Genomic DNA, 21,253 nt, shown 5'->3' on the forward strand with positions numbered 1-21,253 from the left:
TATCGTTCAAGATGAGTGACATACAGTTGCGCAAACCAATCAATGAACAGTACGGGTAAACAGAGGCGGGGCTACGTCAAACAGAGCATTATTATTCGACGAAAGAGTATTGAGCGCGAATGAGTGTAATTTAAAGGAATAGTTCACCTCAAAGTAAACACTTTTATAGTTTATTCTCACCATTGTACTTTTCACACTTAAATTTGTTAACCTAGGGTCATTCTTAATTTTGCTGCTTATCTTGTTGCGTATTTCACACTAATCATACCTAGGATTTCCCAATGTAGATATGTAAACACTGTCCATTTTTCTTAAATCAAAGTGAATTAAAGTAAACTTTTAAGTAAAAAAATTACACAAAATGTTCATGAAAGTAGTTCATGATTCATGTGATATATTTCAAGTCTTCTAAAGAATAAGATATCTTTGTGTGGTAATATGTTTAACTTTGTGCGATTAGTGTAAGTAATACAAATATTCAAGTGAAAGATGCAGTAGGCTACTTATTTCCACATACTGCAATTTCACCTCTGAAAGAAAGGGTAAGAAACGTGACTTAAAACTTAATATGATAAATATAACAAAAAAGTGTATATGTTAAACCAATATCTAATATTTAACTCAATATATATCATATCATTTTGTCTGGTATGTGTTCGATGTTAGGGGTATCGTTTATCGTTTAGTAAAGTCTTGCGTCACTACAGAGAGTCCTCCTGATAGAGAATTCGGTGATCGGTTAATAACGTCTGGCAGCATGGCGAACCTCACGGACGCGACATCACTGAAGCAGTTTGAGGAATTATTAAAAAATAACAGCAAGTAAGTGAAGTATTTACAATTTGTCAAGTCTGCCGTTAAATATAATTCAATTCGCACTGCTCTTCATCTAATTTAACACATATACACGGGCATAGAACGGTTATAGAGGCCTTTTTGAACGAACAGCATTAAATAACCGATGGCCTGTTTAGATAAACACAAATACGGTACATATTGTACATCCATATGAATGGATTTTTAAGGATCTAGATAGATTAGGATAATCGACTAATTGCTTTAATATAGCAATATCTTGTGTCAGCTGTCCTTTATCATTTTCTGTTTGGTTTTTGGGAGCATTTGAGAAATTCATGCTGTTTAGTTACAGTCAAAGTCTATTATTATTATTGTAATTAGTAGAATTGGTGGTAGTATGAATAATAGTATTAGTCTCATAATCAGAACTCTAGGCTGAGTTTGACATATTGCTTGACAGTATTTGACATACTAATTCATATAACGTTAGTTTATAATGAATCATTTTGTACTTTGTTGTCAATGTCAGGTCCTGTCATTCCAAACTTGTATGTCAAAATTATTTTTTAAATGGGTATTTGACATATTTTCAGCGAATATGACTTAATCAGAATAATAATAATCACAGATCGTATAACTACCTAGGTTACATCAACAATCATTCCCAGTTTGCTTCCACACTTTCATTTTGGTTCTAGTATTTCCTGTTCATCTGGTATCATTGCAGAAGAACATTAATATGAACAGAGACAACTAATTAATACAAATTATTCATTGTTATTATTATGATGCAGCATAGTGTTTTATGATCTGGGCTGTTTTCAGTAAAGGAGGAGGTTCAAACCTTGCAAGTGTTTATACATGAACTACCATCATTGTGCGAAGCACTTAAAACCAAAAATGTCCCTAAAAGGACATTTAAAATGTTAGCTAAAAGACAAAGAAGAAGTAAGTATTCATGTTTTATTTGATTGGTCATTACGACTGTGGTATTTTTAGCTTCTTGTCTTCACTGTCATGTCAAAAAAATAATATTTTTAATAATTTATAATAATAAATAATATTATAAATTATATTAAAAACTTCTCCACATTACAGTATAAAATGCACAATTAAATGAAACTAGTAATTCAGTTATGGATTTGCTTTAAAAGTGTATTTCCCTGAGACAATCCTTCCTAAATTTTGATCTCAAAGTCTGTGATCCAAGTTTCTTGAAAGCTCATCTTCGTTTTTACTTCTCAGGTCGCTTACCGTTGTCCATTTCCATGCGCCATGGGCTCCGCAGTGTTCACAGATGAACGATGTGATGGCAGAATTAGCCAAAGACCACAAACACACCATGTTTGTGAAGGTAAAGGGGACCATTGACTCTTACAGCAATGTAGTACAATAGCTGTGTCCCAATTCAGAGGCTGCATGCTTCGAAGGACGCCGACTTCAGAGCTCTTCGAAGGACACAGCCTCTGAATTGGGACACGGCTATTTTCTGCCAATATTTTCGGCAATAATTTTCATGGATAATTTGTGCAAACTTTTGTTATACGGGAATGTTGAAGTGTAGGCCTAGTATTTGTATCTTTAGAGGAATTTGTTTCCCAAAAAGTCCAACAGCCTCAAACTCACACCAATAGCTACCAGAAATGTACATGTCTGGCTGCTGAAAGCAACAGAACCATGTTCTGAATATGCCATATTGTTATTATGCATTTTGTTTCTCATTGCAAAGTTATTATTTTTTGCTTGCTATTTGGCCAGTTTGCAGAAAGGCAAATGTTGGACCTCTAAATTGATGTCTGCTTTGAATGAAATTATAATGTAAACATTTTATTTTAATTTCAAACCAAAATTTGCTCATATAATAACATTTCAATGTCTATTTTTTTTAATGGGTACACCTATGACTTAGTACTCGCATAAGTTGTAATATTTGGATATAAAGTATTTCCATTGGATCTTTAAGTCCATGAAACCATGAAATCAAAATTGATAAATCTTTTTTTGTTTTTTTTGGAATATCACTATGTACGCAGTCCTTTTTTTCTTTAAGTGTTCAACACTGTCGCACAGTCAAAATGTTGCTCTTTTTGTTTGAGCATCTAAACCAGCCCACCAGTAATGGCTCAACCAATTGCTGAGTTTTGGGGTAGAACTCTGTTTGTCTGACCAACCGCAGATGGCAGGGAGTGTTTGAGATACCTGTTTGAAAATGCCCATTATTCTCGAAATTTTTCCTGTGTGCTGCTTTCCTCCCTCTGCTCCGGTTCCCAGTGGAGCGCATTGAAATGCCTCAGGCTGTGAATGACTTTACCTTCCTCATGGCTCTTAAAGGAATACGCCGACTTTTTGGGACTTTAGCTTATTCACCGTATCCCCCAGAGTTAGATAAGTCCATACATACCCTTCTCATCTCCGGGCGTGCCGTAACTCTGTCTGACGCACCCGCCACTAGCCTAGCTTAGCACAAATGCTGGAGGTAAACAGCTCCATCTAGCATACTGCTCCCAATAAGTGACAAAATAACGCCAACATTTTCCTATGTACATGTTGTGATAACAAATAACAAGGTCATATGAGAGACATAGCCATCTTCTAACCGTATACATACTGGGAACTATATTCTCAGAAGGCGAAGCACTGCTACTTGGGCGGAGTGATTTGCTCGCCGCACCTGAGATCACCAGTCACGTTCGCTACTAGCTAGCTAGTCATGTTGGTTTTGTTGACGGAAGTAACAACGGTGCTTTTCAGGTGCTTTTCTTGTTTTGTTCAGGTGTTAATCACTCCGCCCAAGTAGCAGTGCTTCGCCTTCTGAGAATATAGTTCCCAGTATGTATACGGTTAGATGATGGCTGTGTCTCATGTGACCTTGTTATTTGTACACACTCTGTGACTATACAAATCAGAACATGTGATGTTGGCGTTATTTTGTCACTTGGGAGCAGTAGGCTAGCTGGAGCCATTTACTTCCAGTCTTTGTGCTAAGCTAGGCTAGCGGTGGGCGCGTCAGACAGAGTTACTGGACGCACGGAGATGAAAAGCGTATGGACTTATCTAACTCTGGGGAATACGGTGAATAAGCTAAAGTCCCAAAAAGTCGGCGTGTTCCTTTAAACCAGCAGAGAGAATTTTTACCCTGTTAAGAGTTAATACTGTCTTTCATCACACAGACAACAGAAGAGTTCTTCAAGCAACAACTCTATATAAATGAATTATGTTGGATTCTTTAAAATAATTATGGAATATGATCATTTTTCTTTGCTTAATATTTGAGTTATTTTAAGAAAGGAATGCGTAGGCAGTAGGCACAATTTATGTGTCTTCAAAACTAGTTTCAACCATTTAACCATAAGCCTTTAGATCATAATGTTTTTAATATCATCAGAAACGTAAAATCAACATAAACTGTGTCCAAATTTTGATTGCCAGTATCGGCTGTCATCACTACACGTAAGAGCTGAAGCAGTTAAGTTAAGATAGTTTACATTCCATGTAAAAAAAAAAAAAAATCTTCTTGTAAACTTTCAGTGTGTGTGTTATGTTTGACATGTTGATGTGTGTGATGTTTTATTGATGTGAATTATAAAGAAATCATTAGTACAGTAGTTTTCTCTCTCTCTTTAGCTGGAGGCAGAGGCAGTCCCGGAGGTTTCTGAGAAGTATGAGATCACTTCAGTTCCCACCTTCCTCTTCTTCAAGGTAAAACTCACACATTTGACGTCTGGGCTCAGATTGACCTAAAATTGTGATTATATGAGTAGGAGGTTAATTCAGCCACAAATGGGAAACATACTTTCTACATACTATATATATATGATTTAAATAAGTCTATTATATACAGGGGTGCACATAACTGGTACGCATGCGCGACATAAATCAGAAATGCGTAATGCCACTTGTGTTATTACGCGCCTTTGCGTACTTAAATGGTAACTGTCGCCAAAATGCAACCTAGGGTCTTTTTGTTAATCTACCCGAGGCAAACTTTCATTTAAAAGCATAATTAGAATGGAAACGCCACTTTTAAGTTTGACCGTATTTTCGTTTACGGTCAAATTGCCTTTTGAATGGGAGAGCTAGGGGCACGTATATGATAGCATCAAAAATCGCTATTTTTAAAACACTAAGAAGGCTCGACACAACATGAAACTTTGCTGGAAGTATCACCAGGGGCTCTACACATGAACTCGAGCATTGAGAACATTGTTTGTGTACACAGAGTTTTCTAAAAAGAAAGATAGTGAACAACTCACTGTAGCTGTGTCCACCGGAACTGTAACACCCGCATTTTGTCAGTCAAAAATAGTCGATCTCCGAATGCGAACTGAACTGACTCTGAATTTTAGTATTGTTTCTTATATGAGGATCCTTTTTCAAATACAAGGTCAATATTGTTTTTCACTTACGACAAAACAACAAATTATCCGTGAATTTATATGGAACTAAGCTTTAGGAGCTTTCCATCTTTACTCTCCTCCCTGTTAAGTTGCATTCGGAGATCGACTATTTTTGACTGACAAAATACCGGCTGACACAGCTATAGTGAGTTGTTCAAAATCCTCACCATGAAGTCTAATGAACTAAACAATCAAATTACACTTCAAATTAATTTTTTCCAAAGATGTTTTCTGTCATTTTAGGTAGTTTTTTTTTCGCGCTGATGTAAATTTAAGTGTTCGTTTTTTTAAATAAGTTAATAAGTCTTTAGTTAGTTATTTGATGCTATAAAAACGGGAATGTGATGTCATGATTGACAGCTGTGATTGACAGCTTCTACACTGAGGAGGACTGCACTTATTAAGATCACGCTACATATGGGGTGAGTACCAAACACCATCTCCTGGTACTCACCTGAGTAACTCACTGAAAAAGTTATGTGCACCCCTGATTATATATATTATATATATATATATATATATATATATATATATATAAAAACAAGTTGTGTCTCAGAATATCTCTTCTCCTGTCTCTGAAAATGCATCTTGCAGACAATCATTTTAGGTGGCGTTTAGTCAACTAGGTGACAACAGCACAATGAAAATAATATAACCAGAAACAAATTAGTTGTACTATTTCAAGATTAGTGCAAGTTGTCCATTGGGTTTCTTTACAATAAAGCGCACTGCTGAACCATGCAGAATACATTTAAGACCAGCTAAATTCATTAAGAAAGTAAACGGGGTCCGTTTTCATTTTAGAATTAAATTTCTGTATAGCATGAAGTCCACTAATACACTGTGTTCTTTATGTTTCATAAAGCATGCTGATTCGTGCCAGATTTCGTCTAGGTTTTTCTGTAAACACAGCTTTCATTTATGTTAGGTGTGCTGCGATAGTGTTTTGTGTTTATTTAGCAGAGGGAAGCGAGGTTAGAAAAACGGAGTCTGTTGGGAAGGTTGAGTTTAACGATCAAGTAATGTGAGCTGCAAAATCTCCTCGTGTTAGAATCAAGCAACTGAGAAATAATCGGAGGTTAAGCAAACACACGGCTTGGCAAGACTTTCCCTCTCTTGGCGTAACATGTCAAAGAACCAGGAGAGCCTGCGGCCTGTTTTCTCTCTCTCTCTCTCTCTCTGCAAACAATCTAAACAAACTGGCAAGCATCCTAAAAAATTAATGCTGTTTTTTCCCTCCCTCTCAATCTATCACTACTCACTCTTGAGTGTTTTTTATTTATTTATTTATTTGTTTACCGTCAACCCTCAGGGCGGTGAGAAGATTGACAGGTTGGATGGTGCGCATGCCCCTGAGCTGACCAATAAGGTGCAGCGGCTGGGGTCCAGTGGGGGCGGGGCTGCAGGGGTGGGGGACGTCCCTAAAGAGGATCTCAACGAGAGACTGAAGAGGCTGATCAGCGCCGCACCCTGCATGCTCTTCATGAAGGGATCGCCCCAGGAGCCTCGCTGTGGTAAACACACCCGCATACACACACTCGCATAAATTAACACAGGGTCAGGGGGTTAGTTAGAGCAACCGCTGGTGGTGGAGTGAACGGGACGGACTTGTTTCGAGTGCAAAGGACACGTGTCTGGTAGTGCCACTATATCCCCACTACGCCTTTTCCACCAAAAGAGTGCTGAGACTGGTGTCCAATCTGGTTCGGTTCGGCCTATAGTGTTCACTGCTTAAAAATAGGGATGTGCATGAATATTTAATCTGTAATATTTTGCTTTGCTGACCATAAATGCTGTGAATCCATGTTGGCCATGAGACGGGACCCCAAATTTGGGGTACCGGTACCATTTTGAGGGATTAAATTTCTTTTTGATTTTCATGAAGGTACTCATCTCTAGTGTTGGACAATGTGTGATAGCATCCGATCCATGGTAGCTTTCATTAGAAATCAACACTTATATCATCCTACCTCAAGGTAAGGTGTTCAGTGACTACAAGAGAGAAAAAATTATCCTTTTATAATTTTAAAAATTTCTTAATTTTTTTTATAATTTTTTATTATAAAAATGTATAAAATTTTACATTTATTTAAAGATAAATTCATTTATCCTTTTTCTTGACATATGTTTGAAAATCGTCCTCCGTAACCAACAACTACCTTGAATCTAATGCTATCACACATTTTTCAAATACAGGGTCATATACCTACACAAAAATCACCATGCGGTTTAATCCCTCAAAATGGATCTCGAGACATTCTCCCTTTAAGTTTCGTCCAGGGACATGGGTTTAAGAACAGAAAACACAAAGCAAGCGCTGTAAGAACCTTAGCTTAGCACACTGTTATCTTTGTGTCTTATTGTTATCAGACTAAGGAGCCCATTTTTACCCGAGCATGTGGATATTCTTGTTTTTCTCAACATGTGAAACTATATAAACGATTAGCATATACCGACTCAAGTGTATGTACGTTCTGTGCGATAATTGGCCCATCTTTATTAGTGTTTTTTTTTGTTTACACACATTGTCTAAAAGAAAACCTCAAGATATATTGTAAGCTTGTTGTGTATATTGCCTAAACATAAGCTTGTTTAGAAATGGTGACAAAAACGTAATGATAAAAAAGACCGTATTTCTCGTTAAAGTTAATTCAAATGACCAAATAATCAAATATTCATTTTTTTATGATCCCACATATTCAAATCCCTAATTAAAAAACAGCCTGTTTAACCTGTTGATCTTAATACCTCCCAATACAATCAATGACGTGACTAGCCTGGATGCCAGCCGAAGTTAGCCCCACCCAGAACATTTGAGGATGGGAAGACGTCAGGCTATGAAGTGACATATGCTAGTTTTGTTTTTGTCCCGTTGCACAGCTACTTCCTCGGTTTATGTGTTTTGCGCTGTGCGTGTGGCAGGGATTCCCAATTTTTTTTTACCTAAAATGTTTAGTTGAAGTCCCCCCTGAGATTTTAAATTAATATTTCAACAACACATTCACTGTTCTCTGATGACTGTTATGTCGGTTATGTCATGACATGCAGTTAAACAAATAAAATATTCCTCAAATATTACATTAATGTGTTTTATCCAAAGCAACTTGCATTGCATTCAAGGTGCACGCCTTATCAATCCATGCATTCCCTGGGAATCGAACACATGACCTTGACATTGCTACAGCAGATTTTAATTTAACATTTTCACAATTTAATTATTAGCTTTCCATTAACTAACAAATAATTGTTTTAACAATCTGTTGACAAGGATGCTGGTGGATTTTGAAGCTGACACAAGGGTGAACAACCACTTTTTGTTAATCAACAATTGTCCGATAAGCAGTCACTCCAAATAAGGAACTTGTTCTGCTTTTTTACATCCAATTTAAATATTCACAGTGACAGCTTAATAACTTAATAGTATGTTAGTCTTTAGTAGGTGTTTAACTTCAGGCTGTCAGTTTGATCTTGCTAATTTCTGTTTGATTTGCTGATTTTCTGGCTTGCTTTTTCCTTCCTACTAACACTTCCTCCTCATGTCAAAAATGTGTGGTTCAGCATTGGAAAATATCCTCATATTAATTTCACCCATTCAAAACAAAATACTTTTGATAGTTCAAAGAGCATATTTCGTCATGGACTGAGGCGCAGTTTAGCGTTTGACGTTTTGGCTGTGTAAAGAGGAAGGTCTGGGGGAAGGCTTGGCGTTTGCCATCCTGAGATCAAAATAAAAACCATATTGAACTCTAATCTCAAACGTGATGTTGGGCTTTCAACGGCTGCCAGCTCCTCCAGCTCTGCTTTATTAATAGAAGATCCTCGGAGTTTGCGCTGCTTCGTCTCTGAGCCCGAAACCTGTTGCTTGGCGCCGTTGATGTTATTTGAAGCCACGCTAGGTGTCAGTGGGTCGGCCCGGCTCGGAGATATTATAATGTTGGAACTTATTGATGTTCTCATTCGCTTGGCTGATATCCAAATCAAGAAATAATGCACAGAGAGCAAGCCATGCCTGTCGGTGGCGTGCATTGGGTTCTAAACGTAAACGCGCTCTTTCGAGATACGAGAGTCGAGCCAAATGAACAAGTGTTCGGATAACGCTAACTTTAAAGCAGTTATGCATGTCAAATTAAAAGGTTAAGGGTCCGTATAGCAATTCAGATCTCTTAGCCTTTCTCGCTCTGAGTGGGCTGTCCTTCAAAAGAGGAACGAGGCTGTAACATCGGAGCAGTGGGCCAAAGCGAGCGGTCTTCGTCCCCTGTAGGTGCAGGCAGAGAGGGGTAAAGGACTCGGCAATCAATGCAGCATGTCTGGTGGAGTTCGCCCGGAGCCAGAGAAAGCAGCTGCCCGCCTGTTTGCCCGCTCTGATAGAGTCGAGCTAATATACCAGCAAATGCATAAGCACAAGTGAGACGCCTGAAGCTGTTTTATAATGAATTCCCTCATGAGCCACACAAGATGAAAATGGGTGTTTTACTGCAGGGGCTACACAGACTCTACACATCACCTTGCACATCTATCTCTCTCTTTCTTTCTCTCCTGATCTTGTTTCTTTCTCTCGCTCACTCCTCCTCCCTGTGTGCCGTTTCTCTTGCGTCTTGTTCTCTTTGTCTCCTCCCATCTAATATCTCTCTCTCTCTCTCTCTCTCTTTTATCTTCTCTCATTTTCGGCTTGTAGTCATCTCATGAACAGAACTTCTATTTAAAATTCAGAAATCATCAAATTTTATTCTGCGCGTTCCAGCTTTCAGTCGTGTTGCCCAATATTGCATAGTATCTAAAAATGAGTAATTATGATTTCACTTAAAATTTAACTCACTGTGGCATTTTTTTTTTCAACAGATGACCGTTTTTGTTGTCATTATAGTTAAAATGTATTATAATTATAGTTAAAACTAAAATCCTAAAAAAACACAAACATTTTTGTTATTTGAAAAACATTGACTGAAAAAAAAAATGATAATAAAAAACTTTATTTTAGCTTGTTGGCAAGGAAACATTTCTCTTTTTCATGTGCTAAAATAACTAACAATGAAATAAAACTAAATAAAAACTGTATAGACATTAAAAACAAACTACTAAAATTGATAAAAAATCAATAATAAATCTAAAACTTTAAAAAGAATTATTATAAATATGAAAATAAAAAAATAATTTAGAATATGAATAAAAACTATAATAGTACATTGATACTAAAATAACACTATCATATAAAATATTTATATTAATAAATGTATGTATTTACTTTTAAAATATATACTTTTTATATAAAAGCAAACAAGTTTCTTTAAAACTTTAAAATAGTGCTTTTAATAAAATGTTGTTTTATGTACAAAAAAATATTTTTAATTTTGCAGTGACAAATGACAACTTTTGTTGTCATTGTTGTGACTTTAAAAATATGATATGAATAGGTTTATTTACTTTCATAAAATCATTTTTAGTTTCTTCAAAGCTTCTAAATAAGTTCAAGCTAGTAAAAATCACATAAGCAAACTAAACGGGATGAACTGCTGTAATAATATTTTGTTTTACCTTTTGTCTTTATTTATTTATTTTGTATTTTTTTTTTGCAGGCTTTAGTCGTCAGATTATTCAAATTTTTAAGGACCACGATGTACAGTACAGCAGTTTTGACATCCTCTCGGACGAAGAGGTCAGACAGGGACTCAAGGTCTTCTCCAACTGGCCCACTTATCCGCAAGTCTACGTCAAGGGAGATCTCATCGGGGGACTGGACATCATGAAGGTGCGATATAATAACAATCATATAACAATAACAATATGACTGTGTTCAAAGAAAATAAGAGCATAGCAGTGTTTTTTAGGGTGTGTTCACATTTGTAGTCCGATTCACTTGGTTTGTTTGGTCTGTACCCAAAAAATAAAAAAAACTTTAGTCTTAGCGTTCACATTGGCATTTTAACACAGAACCAAAATGCATAGGGATATGTTCATAACCTGATTGGTCGGCTTTTATTAAGTATATTTTGCGACAGAACTTACCGGACATCCAAAACAATGCTGTGTTTTGGGCTAAATGTGCTCATTGTATGTGCGTAGCCTACATATGATGGTATTTTGACCAGCTAAGAACTCGTGAAGAGCTTATTAAGTGTGTAAAAGAGTCAAAACAGCGGCAGGAATCCCTCCGTCACACACACACAAACACAGATCTGCAGTGACGAGACGCGGTTCTGACGCCTCTACTGAACTGTGATCGGCAACATCACGACTATGATGAGAAAAAACAGCAATGATTGAGCATTCTGTTTTTTTTTTAGGGTTGCATCTTGTGACATCATGTCCTGTTTTTTGTTTCGTTTACATGTCTTTGGTCCGTGTTCATATTTCAGTCGAACCACACCAGAGTTCGTTTGGAAGTGGATCAAGACTCATCTTTTCAGTGTTCTCGGTCCGCTTGTTTGGTTGGCAGTGTTCAACGTCACACACGCACTAACAGATCAATCGCACCAGAGTTTATTTGAATCAAACCAAACATGCCAACTGTGAACACACCCTTGTGATTTTTGTTGTGTGTTTTATCCCGTGTGTAAGGGTAAGTGTTTGCATTTCAGGACTTTTGACGGCGTGTGTGTGTGTGTTCTCAGCTAGCTGTTAGTAGCTGTATGTTGCTTACATTCCCAGCGAGCTCATTCTGCTTAAAGCAAGCAGAGCGCCCCTGCTGAGAGAGGAGGGCTAGATTAGCCAGCATCCATCGTCTCTTCTCTCAGGAGTCCTAGAGCCCCTTCCTCATTAAGATAGTGAATTTACCTTTACAGAGAGGTAAAATATCTCATCAGGGAGCTGTTAGAGCGTGGATGTGTGTGTCGAGTTGAAAGGGAGTTTGGATTCAAAGACATTTTATATCCTCCACAGGAGCTGGTCGAGTCTGGTGAACTAGAGAATACTTTCCCCAAGACCGTCTCGCTGGAAAACAGGTAAAGGCAGATACAGGCACGCTCAATCGCCTGCTTTTGTATGACTGGACTCGTTTAACCATTCTCTCTTCTGACAGGCTGAAATCTCTAATCAATAAATCACCCGTCATGCTCTTCATGAAAGGAAATAAAGAGGTGGGTGAACTTAAATACTTACATTTTTTCTCTCTCTCACACATTTTTTCTCTCTCCTGAAACACAGTTTAAAAGAGTGAGGAGAAAGCAGAGGTTGGTAAAGGGATAGATCACCTAGAAATTAAATTTCTCTTATTTAATCAACCTCATGTCATTCCAAATCCAATTTTTTTTTTTTTTTTTTACAGAACACTTTTCTCATACAACAACATGGTCATATTGACCACATCTGTCATGCTCCTATGACAAAAAATAAATAAAGCCATAAATATATTTAAGTCTTAACCAGCTTTATGTGAAGAACAGACTTCCCAATTTAAGGAGTTGGTTCTCAGTTTAAGTAGATATACTCAGTTGTTGGTCTATTAGTACTGGTTAGCATGGGTTAGCTAGCTGGTTGATGCCTCAACTACACCTTTCAGCTGCTGAAAAAACATCTTTCTAAATTTTGATGAACTGAACATTTATGCAACATTTATTTAGCAAATATCATATTCAAAATGTATTATTATTATTACTATTTAATGTTATTTTAGTTTTATTTATTATTAATATTTTGGATTTGCTTTTTAATATTTTAATTTAGTAATTTTGTTATGTGCTTTAAAATATTAAAATATTATCATTATTATTGTATATATTATATATTTTTTTTTCAGTTTTATTTTTTTAGTTAGTGCTTGCAATACTTCAAATAGTAGCCAAAGCAACATTTAAAAATGTTCATTTAGTTTGTTTTTCGCCTGATTTATATTTTATTTTATTTCAGCTTTATTTCAATTAACAAAAAAAATTTTAATAGTTGATTGTGGTTAATGATAACAACGCTGTCATTATTATTATTATTATTATTAGAATAATTTTAAATAAGTGAAAAAAATTATAAACAAATATAATTAATAAAATAATAATTTACATTCTGCAATTGTTCTGTTTTTTTGTTTTGTTAGTATTATTATTAATAATAATTAAAATTTTAATTAATTTTAAAATAATAAATGAACTATAAAATGATTGTATAACATTATTTTAGAACATTAATAAAGTAATATTGCTGCGAGAACATTCTCCTAAATTTCGTCCTTTGTTTTCCGATGAAGTTCCAATGATGTGGGTTTGGAATGACATAAAGGTGAGTAAGAGAAGGTTTTTGGGGTGATCTTTTCCTTTAGCGTACAGTAAGAGAAGGCGTGTAGGGGTAAAGAGGCTCTGGAAATCGATGTCAGGCGTCTCCAGCACTGATAAATCTACTTCTCCTTCTTTAATGGAGGAGAAAGACCCCTCACCTCTCTCCTCATAACTGTATTGATCTTTTAACACTCACACATGAAAGACATTCTTTGCAGTAGTTTAAAGTCTTTCCCCATGAGATCTCTCTTTCCTCTCGTCTGACTGGCTTCTCTCTCTGTCTCTCTTGTTCTATTAACTCCTCTTTCTCCCCTAGTTATTGAGACGCACTTCAGAATATCTTTTGTAGGTGGTTGCAGTTGTAAGTTTCTAAATGAAAGTTTGTTTCTGTGCTGGTTTGGGCCCAGAGGAGCCACTCGAGTCTTATGTACTCTGTGCTTTGAGCTTTTCCAGTAGTCTGTGTGTGTTTTGGTGGAGTTAAAACCTTGCTTCCTCTGATTGGCTTTCAAGCGCAGGGCATCACTTCACTGCAGCCTTTTATGATATGAAAAATGTTCTAGCGTTTTTTACCCTCTTAACTCATGTCTTTGTGAATACTCAGACTGCCAAGTGTGGATTCAGCCGTCAGATACTTGAAATAATGAACAGCTCCGGGTGAGAGACTTTTCACTAATCTACACATACTGTGTAATTTAACAAAGCTCTTTTAGAGAATGTTCTTAACATTTATGAATTATTAAAAGCCTAAATGCATGTTATTAAAGTAACTTTTTTTTTTTTTATTAACATTTCAGTGTTGAATATAATACGTTTGACATATTGGAAGATGAAGAGGTGAGAGTTCCATCAGTTTGAAGTTTGTATTTCGATTTATGTTCTTGGAAAATGTCGTCTTGCCAAAGCAACTTCATGAAAGAGCTCCCTATATACTGAGAACTGAACACAAATTAAAACATTATGTTTAGAATATGATTTTGTTTACTGTGGAAATGTCCCTAAATGAATAGTTTGTAGGTTGGTGTTTTTAGCCCACACATGTACTTTTGATTGTCTCCACAGGTTAGACAAGGACTCAAGACGTTCTCCAACTGGCCGACATTCCCACAGCTGTATGTTAAAGGGGATCTCATCGGAGGACTGGACATAGTCAAGGTGAAACGCATAACAACAACTATACAAAAAAATGTAGGATTAGGTACTAAAAATAGCATTGCATTTGAATGAATGTAAATGATTATAGGTTCCAATAATATAGTACTAGGGTGTGTTCACACTTGACATGTTAGGTTCGATTGCTCTGTTAGTGCGCTTCATTTGAATAAGTGTGAAATGCCATCTGAACCCTGGTGCACACCAAACAGGTGGACCGAGAACGCCCTTAACAGAAGGATTGACATGAACCAAAAACAGGAAATGATGTCATTTCCTGTGAAAGGGATCTAATGAGTAGATGAGTTTACCTGTTCGGCTGATGACATTTAATGTCCCCGACAACTTCTGTAGTCCCATTGTCACTTGTTAGCAACCGCCTGTTACAAGACAAGTAAAAGCTTTAAAAAAATCACAAGAGGGTATTACGGATGTATTTCATATGGTAAAATAAAACGTGATAATGTCTTGAGTTGTTCACCACTGACCTTATTTCAAGCAAAAACTTCAGGACGATGCTAACTCGTGTCCGAGTTTTGGCCTACAAAAATACGTCATCGCTGCTGCCCCACACTATTGAACTGTTTTAACATTATAAAAGTGAGATGTACTGTGTGCTGCAGTGGGTTTTTTCTCCAGCAGAGGGCAGATAAAGCTTACAATGAGCTCCACACAGCGGATGCTATCTCTGAACCTAAAAATTCTTGGTCAATGCATTAGATCCATTATCCACCAAATTTATTTTAAATAAATGTAACACAAATTATAGCACAAATGCATTACATAAAGAAGTTAGTAAAAGTTGTTGAACTGTTAAAAATTAGTATTTGGTGACTTGCATTTGGATATTTTGTCATAAAAATTTAATTTTTGGATCATGACACTCCAGTGGAGAATCATTGCTAAAGGGTTAGGATACTATGCAAATTGAGACTTATTCTATTTTATTTTTACTGTATCATACTTCTAGATAAAAGGATGGAAAATGTGTTTATTTCATTAAACAGGAGCTGAAAGAGAATGGTGAGCTGGTGTCTGTCTTGAAAGGAGAAAACTGAACTATTCCAGCACTGAAGAACACCTGTAACCTGCACATTTAACCTCAGGACTGGAGAACTCGCATTAGACTTATTCCATCCAAGTTTGAAACTTTGCTGTAGTAAATCCAATAAATCCAATTGTGTTCTAATCTGTTTTGGTTGCACTGACATATTTTAGACCTTGTGCACACCTGGTGTTTATATCCATCTCTGGTGATCTGATTACAAGTGGTCAGTCGAGACAGATTAAAATGTACACCTGGTTTTGACTTGTCTTAAATGTTAAATGTGTCTCCTGTGGCCAAGTTAAGCCCAATCAAATGCTTTTTGAATGAGAATGTCCCTTCCCTTGCAACCATTTTCAATAAAAATGGCATTGGGCATGATCCAAGTCCTAGACATGTCTATGTATTTGAATTTTCTTTCAAATTTGCTAGTATTTACTATTTAAACGCAATGATTACGTGTTAGTCCTTTGCTGTTTTCTGCGATGCCGCAGTGTGCATTTCCATTAATATAAATCCTGTTTTTCTTTAACGTCTCAGTCAATGATTTGGCATGTAAAACCATCTTGTGTGAATCTGTGCCCTAATTAAAGAGCTCAACTAACTGCTTTTCATTGCAGGTTGTTAGATTAGGCTAATTTTTCCGCCTTTATTTGAGTTTTTATCCTGGATATGTGACCTCATTAATGAGTATGGGAATGATGGATGCACCACGATCACGTCCACTTGCTTTAATTAATGTGATTCTTCAGCTTTTCAGACAGAGTGACTCTGCCAAGCTCTTGGGGACAGGAAGAACTCTCTTATTGTGATTTAAAGATCCATAAATATTAATCAGCAGTCGTCGGTTGGTTGGGGGGGAAGTCGACCCACACCTCATCTGGCTTTGAGCCGAGAGTGTAGAGTGGCCATTATGTTCCTCTTTCTTACACACACACGCACGCACCTGTGGTTCTGGGTAATTGCTGCACTCCCTTGATAACCTGATGGTTGTGCTGAGGAAACCTTTTAAACATTTCAACACATCTCCCCACAATAACACGCTCAAATATTCATTGATGCATGAACTGAAACATATGGCAACCACTGTTCATAGTCATGCATAATCACCGCAGGTACACACTAGCACATGCTCATCACACTCTCTTAAAGAGAAGGAACGCATTACAGACAACACTATATACACATTGTGAAGGTCATTATAAATATAATGTGCTTTAAATTTGATTTGTTTTCAGTGGGTAATAAGGCATCAAGTAATGATAGTTGTAGGTCTCCAAAATGTGTCTTTTATATTTGCATTTATTACTGACATTTTGGCTTATTTAAATTATTTGAGAATTCTTGGTCTGGTGGTTACATTTTGTTGGTTGAACTATAGTGGTATTACACCATTTTTTTTTTTTTAAATGATCGAGACACTTCATAATTAGGAAAGAAAGTGCTTTTTCTTGTTTATTCTGAAAATGAAGGTTATACAAATATCTTCATATGCATAGTTCAATGCATATAGGTCTACTATAATAGCATATAAGATTAATTAAAACAACATAACAATTGCACTTACTCTTAAACAAACAATTTTTTTTTTCATTATTTTTTTACAGTATTTTTTTTAAGAATAACCTGCTTTTAGCAGTATATTAATTAAATTAACTTATTTGTTAGCTGCACTCTTGCTTGCATAAAAGACATTTGAATGTGAAAATGCATTGCTCTCTTTATTACCTTTATGTCTGTCTATTATTTTATTGGATTATTCACAAGCCACCATATTCAAGGTAAAAAAAAAAAAAAAAGGTAGTTCAACAATTCCCTGAACAAACAATGCAGCTTAGCCTTGTGGTTGTACAAACCATTGTCATTCTGCAATATAATTCTAACCAGTACATTATTTTTTACTTCAAGTGAAAAAATAAACTTTCAAGGTCTTGTTTGAGAAGACCATGCAGCTGGATTGCCAATTAATGGATTTTCAGCGTTTTAGTATAAAGGGCAATAATGTTAAAGAGAACAATATTGAAATGTTTTTTTCTCTCTCTCTCCCAAGCAACACACAATAAAACTTTTGGGTACAAATGTGCATTTTTCAGTTGAAATAGGTGGACATTTTTCACGGTGAATCAGTTCCATGTTACCTGCAATGTGTGTGCAATCTCCTGCACTAATGACTCTCAAAACATTACAATGTATTTGTTCACATTTATAACACTAATTTCACATTTTTATTTTATTTTACAGGTAGCCACACAAATATGTTTTATGGTGCAGGCCTGATGGGATAAGTAATTGCTGGTATAGGATGAGACAGGTGATTATATTTAATTACTGATTGACAACTACGTGTTCTGCAGGTGAACAGTATTTTATGTAATTGTAAAAGCGAGCTGATTGGACAAATAGGCCTATAAAAACAAATGCCTGATTTTGAAAGTATACATAGATTTTTAGCTGTTTTGGTTTGGAGTGACAGACTCAATTGTTAGTGTTAAAGTAGTTCTGTTAATGTATTATTTTGCTATGGACCTGGGGTGGAAAAGGTTAGTTAAATCTTTATTTGAAGTGTTTCTGATGTTCATATGTTGCATGTGCAAAAGTTTATATATATATATATATATATATATATATATATATATATATATATATATATATATATATTATTATAGTTTCTTTTTTCTCCCTAGGGTCCCTATGCTATTGATCCTATTGATCTTTTGGAAGCATGCATTTGGACAGAAAGGTGGGTATCCTTTTAATTAATAAAATAAGACATTTTGAAGATGTCACCTAATTTCTCTTTATTTGCTGTGCCCATGTTCTGTAGGTTGGAGTTCTCATGATGTTCCGCCTCACCAGAAATGGCATGACCACAAGATCGCCTCACCTCGGGGAGCCCAGTCTTCAGTGTTTGAGGCTCCAGTGACTGGAAGCATTCCTTTTGAAGAAGTGGCCTCTAATGTGCTTGCTGGGAAAAGCCTGAATCCCAGCAGGTCTCGATTTTCCCTTTCACGTCAGTATGTAAAAGGTGGCATTTCAGGCAGCTCTGCATCTATGTCTCATACCCAAAGTGCACCGAGTTCCTCTGTGTCTGCTTCCTTGGTCTTGCCTCAAAATCTGCACAGTTTATACAGCAACACATCACTGCTACAACTTCAAGGTTCCTTCAGTCCAAGTGTCCAGGATATAGCCAGCCAGTCTGGCGTTCAATTGGGAGAAACCTCTAGTCCACTTTCTGCTCAGAGTAGCTCTTCCACTGGATCCTCAGCCAGTTCCCTCAGTGAGTTTACTGACACCTCTCAGGGCAGCTCTGGGCCACAGCTGGCAGGCAGTTCCAGTCAGCTTCTTTCTACAGATGGTGTAAGTGGCTTGCTACCCCAATCTCAAAGTACTGCAAGTCAGATCTATACCAAACTTGCTGCTTCACCCCCAAGTGTTAGCCAGTCTACCAGTGGTCAGAGCTCTTACAGCCAGTATACATCAGGCTCCCAGAGGAGGGTTGGCACTAAGCTGGTAGCTTCCCGTCAATATGTGCCTACACTGGAAAGTAGTTATGGCTCATCTTTCCAGCCTCAAGGTACCACTAGTCAGTATGCTCCAACTTTTTCCTTAGGTGCAAAAGTGCCTGTGCCCAGTCAGTACTATCCAGCAACTCTGAGTGGATCCTCTCAGTCTATAAGCCAGTCATCTCAGAAGTGGCAGCCTTCAACCGCTAGGACTAACGTTTTTCAGCCATCTAGTACAGCGGTGTTCCAAGGATTTCAGACATCTGGTGTATCGCAGAGCATCTCTCAATATCCTAGTAGGTTCGTTTCACTGTCCTCTGCATCTGCTGATGGTGCCTCTCTCCAGCTTCAAGGTACCTCTAGCCAGTTTGACCCTGCTTCTTTGGATGCAAAAGTGCCAGTGTACCGTCAGGCTGCTCCAAGTGGATTTTCCTTGTCTACGAGCCAGCCATCTCAATTGAAGCCTTCCACTTTAAGGTTGTCTCAAGGTTTTCAGGCCTCTGGAACAGTGGCATCACAGAGTAACTCTCCATTTCAAGGCTCTAAGTCTCCCAGTAGGTTCTCTACCCTTAAAACAGCAGCAAGTCCTGGCCAATCTTTCTCCAATGTATATACATCCAGCTCCCTAAGTAGAGCTGGTGCTCAGCTGGCAGGATCTAGTCTTTATGTGCCCATGCAGACAGGAAGCACTTCTACTGATGGCTCATCTCTTCACCTTCAAGGTACCTCTAGCCAGTATGCCCCTGCTTCTTTGGTTGCAAAAGTTCCTCCGTATAAACCGGCTGCTCCAAGTGGATCCTCGTCTCTGAGCCAACTGTCTCAATGGCAGCCTTCCACCTCTAGGTGGTCCCAAGGTTTTCAGGTCTCTGGTACAGTGGCATCACAGAGTGGTTCTAAGTCTCCCAGTAGGTTCTCTACCCTTACATCACCAGCAAGTCCTGGCAAACTTTTCTCCACACAGGATGGAAGTGGCAGATATAGTGGTTTGTTCAGCCAGTCTCAAAGTGCCTCTAGCCAGTATGCCCCTGCTGCTTTGGATGCAAAAGTGCCAGTGTACAGTCAGGCTGATCCAAGTGGATTTTCCTTGTCTACGAGCCAGACATCTCAATTGAAGCCTTCCACCTCTAGGTGGTCCCAAGGTTTTCAGGCCTCTGGTACAGTGGCATCACAGAGTGGCTCTCTATCTCAAGGTTCTAAGTCTCCCAGCAGGTTCTCTACCCTTACATCAGCAACAAGTCCTGGCAATTTTTTCTCCACACAGGATGGAAGTGGCAGATATAGTAGCTTGTCCAGCCAGTCTCAAAGTGCCTCAAGTCGATATAACCCTGGGTCTCCTGCATATGCCAAGCGTAGTTTTTCACTCCTTGATTCTTCTAGACAATCTACTAGTGACCAGAGCTCTTCCCCTCAATTTTCCACTGGTTCTTTCTTCATGGCAGCCCTGAACCCTCATGTGGATTCTGTGTCCCAGAGTAGCCGGAGTTCTATTTCTAATTCTTGGAGGACCTCAAGCCTCTCTGGTGTAGGACTCAGACCCTCTATGCTCTCCTCCAAGGCTGCTTCAGGCTCTATCCGAAGACAAATGTCCCCTGGTCTGTTTGGTTCTGTTCAACACCCCACAGACTCCTCCACCTATGGCCAGAAACCTTCCCAGAGCTCCTCCACTTCAGGACGATACTTTTCATCTGTCAAGGGCTAATGGACTGTCTTATACATTTATCTGTACCTTGGACTAATGTCAGTGCTAAATGGCATAAATCTGGTGTGCTTTTATAAATGTAACTTGAATCAATAAATTGCTTTAATGGGAATTTTGTTTCCTGTGGTATTTTAAACCCCAATCTCACTGCTGCAGGTGCCATGCTGCCTTAAATCAGGCTACATGCCTCATCTAAATGTTTCATTGTATTCCTTTTTTTTTTCTTTTTTTTTTGCCATAGGCATGCTTTTAAATGTGTATCAGTAGCTGTTTTTTCTACCCAAATGTGAAGTGACCCTTTCAAAGTTAGCAAAAAAGAGAAACTATAATAAGGTGCCTGTTCAAGCAGATGGTGGTATTGGTAACCAATAGTATACGCCATCAGTGGAAATGGCTGATTTTGTCATTTGGGTTTAATGTTCACTACGTCTTTATTTAATCTGCGAATGTGTTTCCATCTC

At 37.5% G+C, this 21,253-nt stretch overlaps 2 protein-coding genes across 2 annotated transcripts; both read left to right on the top strand.

The window, feature by feature from the left end:
- The first annotated feature begins 700 nt into the window (after window positions 1-700).
- glrx3 (glutaredoxin 3) lies at window positions 701-15,734 on the top strand. The gene is made up of 11 exons (XM_056258094.1): window positions 701-822; window positions 2,044-2,152; window positions 4,423-4,497; window positions 6,508-6,709; window positions 10,769-10,941; window positions 12,072-12,133; window positions 12,211-12,268; window positions 13,998-14,050; window positions 14,191-14,230; window positions 14,456-14,548; window positions 15,553-15,734. The coding sequence occupies exons 1-11, from the start codon at window positions 758-760 to the stop codon at window positions 15,601-15,603; spliced, it is 981 nt and encodes a 326-aa protein (XP_056114069.1). The 5' UTR covers window positions 701-757; the 3' UTR covers window positions 15,604-15,734.
- A 2,209-nt stretch (window positions 15,735-17,943) lies between these two features.
- On the top strand, window positions 17,944-20,792 carry zgc:111868 (uncharacterized protein LOC556628 homolog). Its single transcript, XM_056258060.1, has 3 exons — window positions 17,944-18,130; window positions 18,275-18,330; window positions 18,415-20,792. Exons 1-3 carry the CDS (start codon window positions 18,096-18,098, stop codon window positions 20,790-20,792), a joined length of 2,469 nt encoding a protein of 822 aa, XP_056114035.1. The 5' UTR covers window positions 17,944-18,095.
- The last annotated feature ends 461 nt before the right edge of the window (window positions 20,793-21,253 follow it).

This window comes from Rhinichthys klamathensis, unplaced genomic scaffold (assembly GCF_029890125.1).
Source record: "Rhinichthys klamathensis goyatoka isolate OS25496 unplaced genomic scaffold, OSU_Roscu_1.1 h1tg000148l_1, whole genome shotgun sequence".
NCBI lineage: Eukaryota > Metazoa > Chordata > Actinopteri > Cypriniformes > Leuciscidae > Rhinichthys > Rhinichthys klamathensis.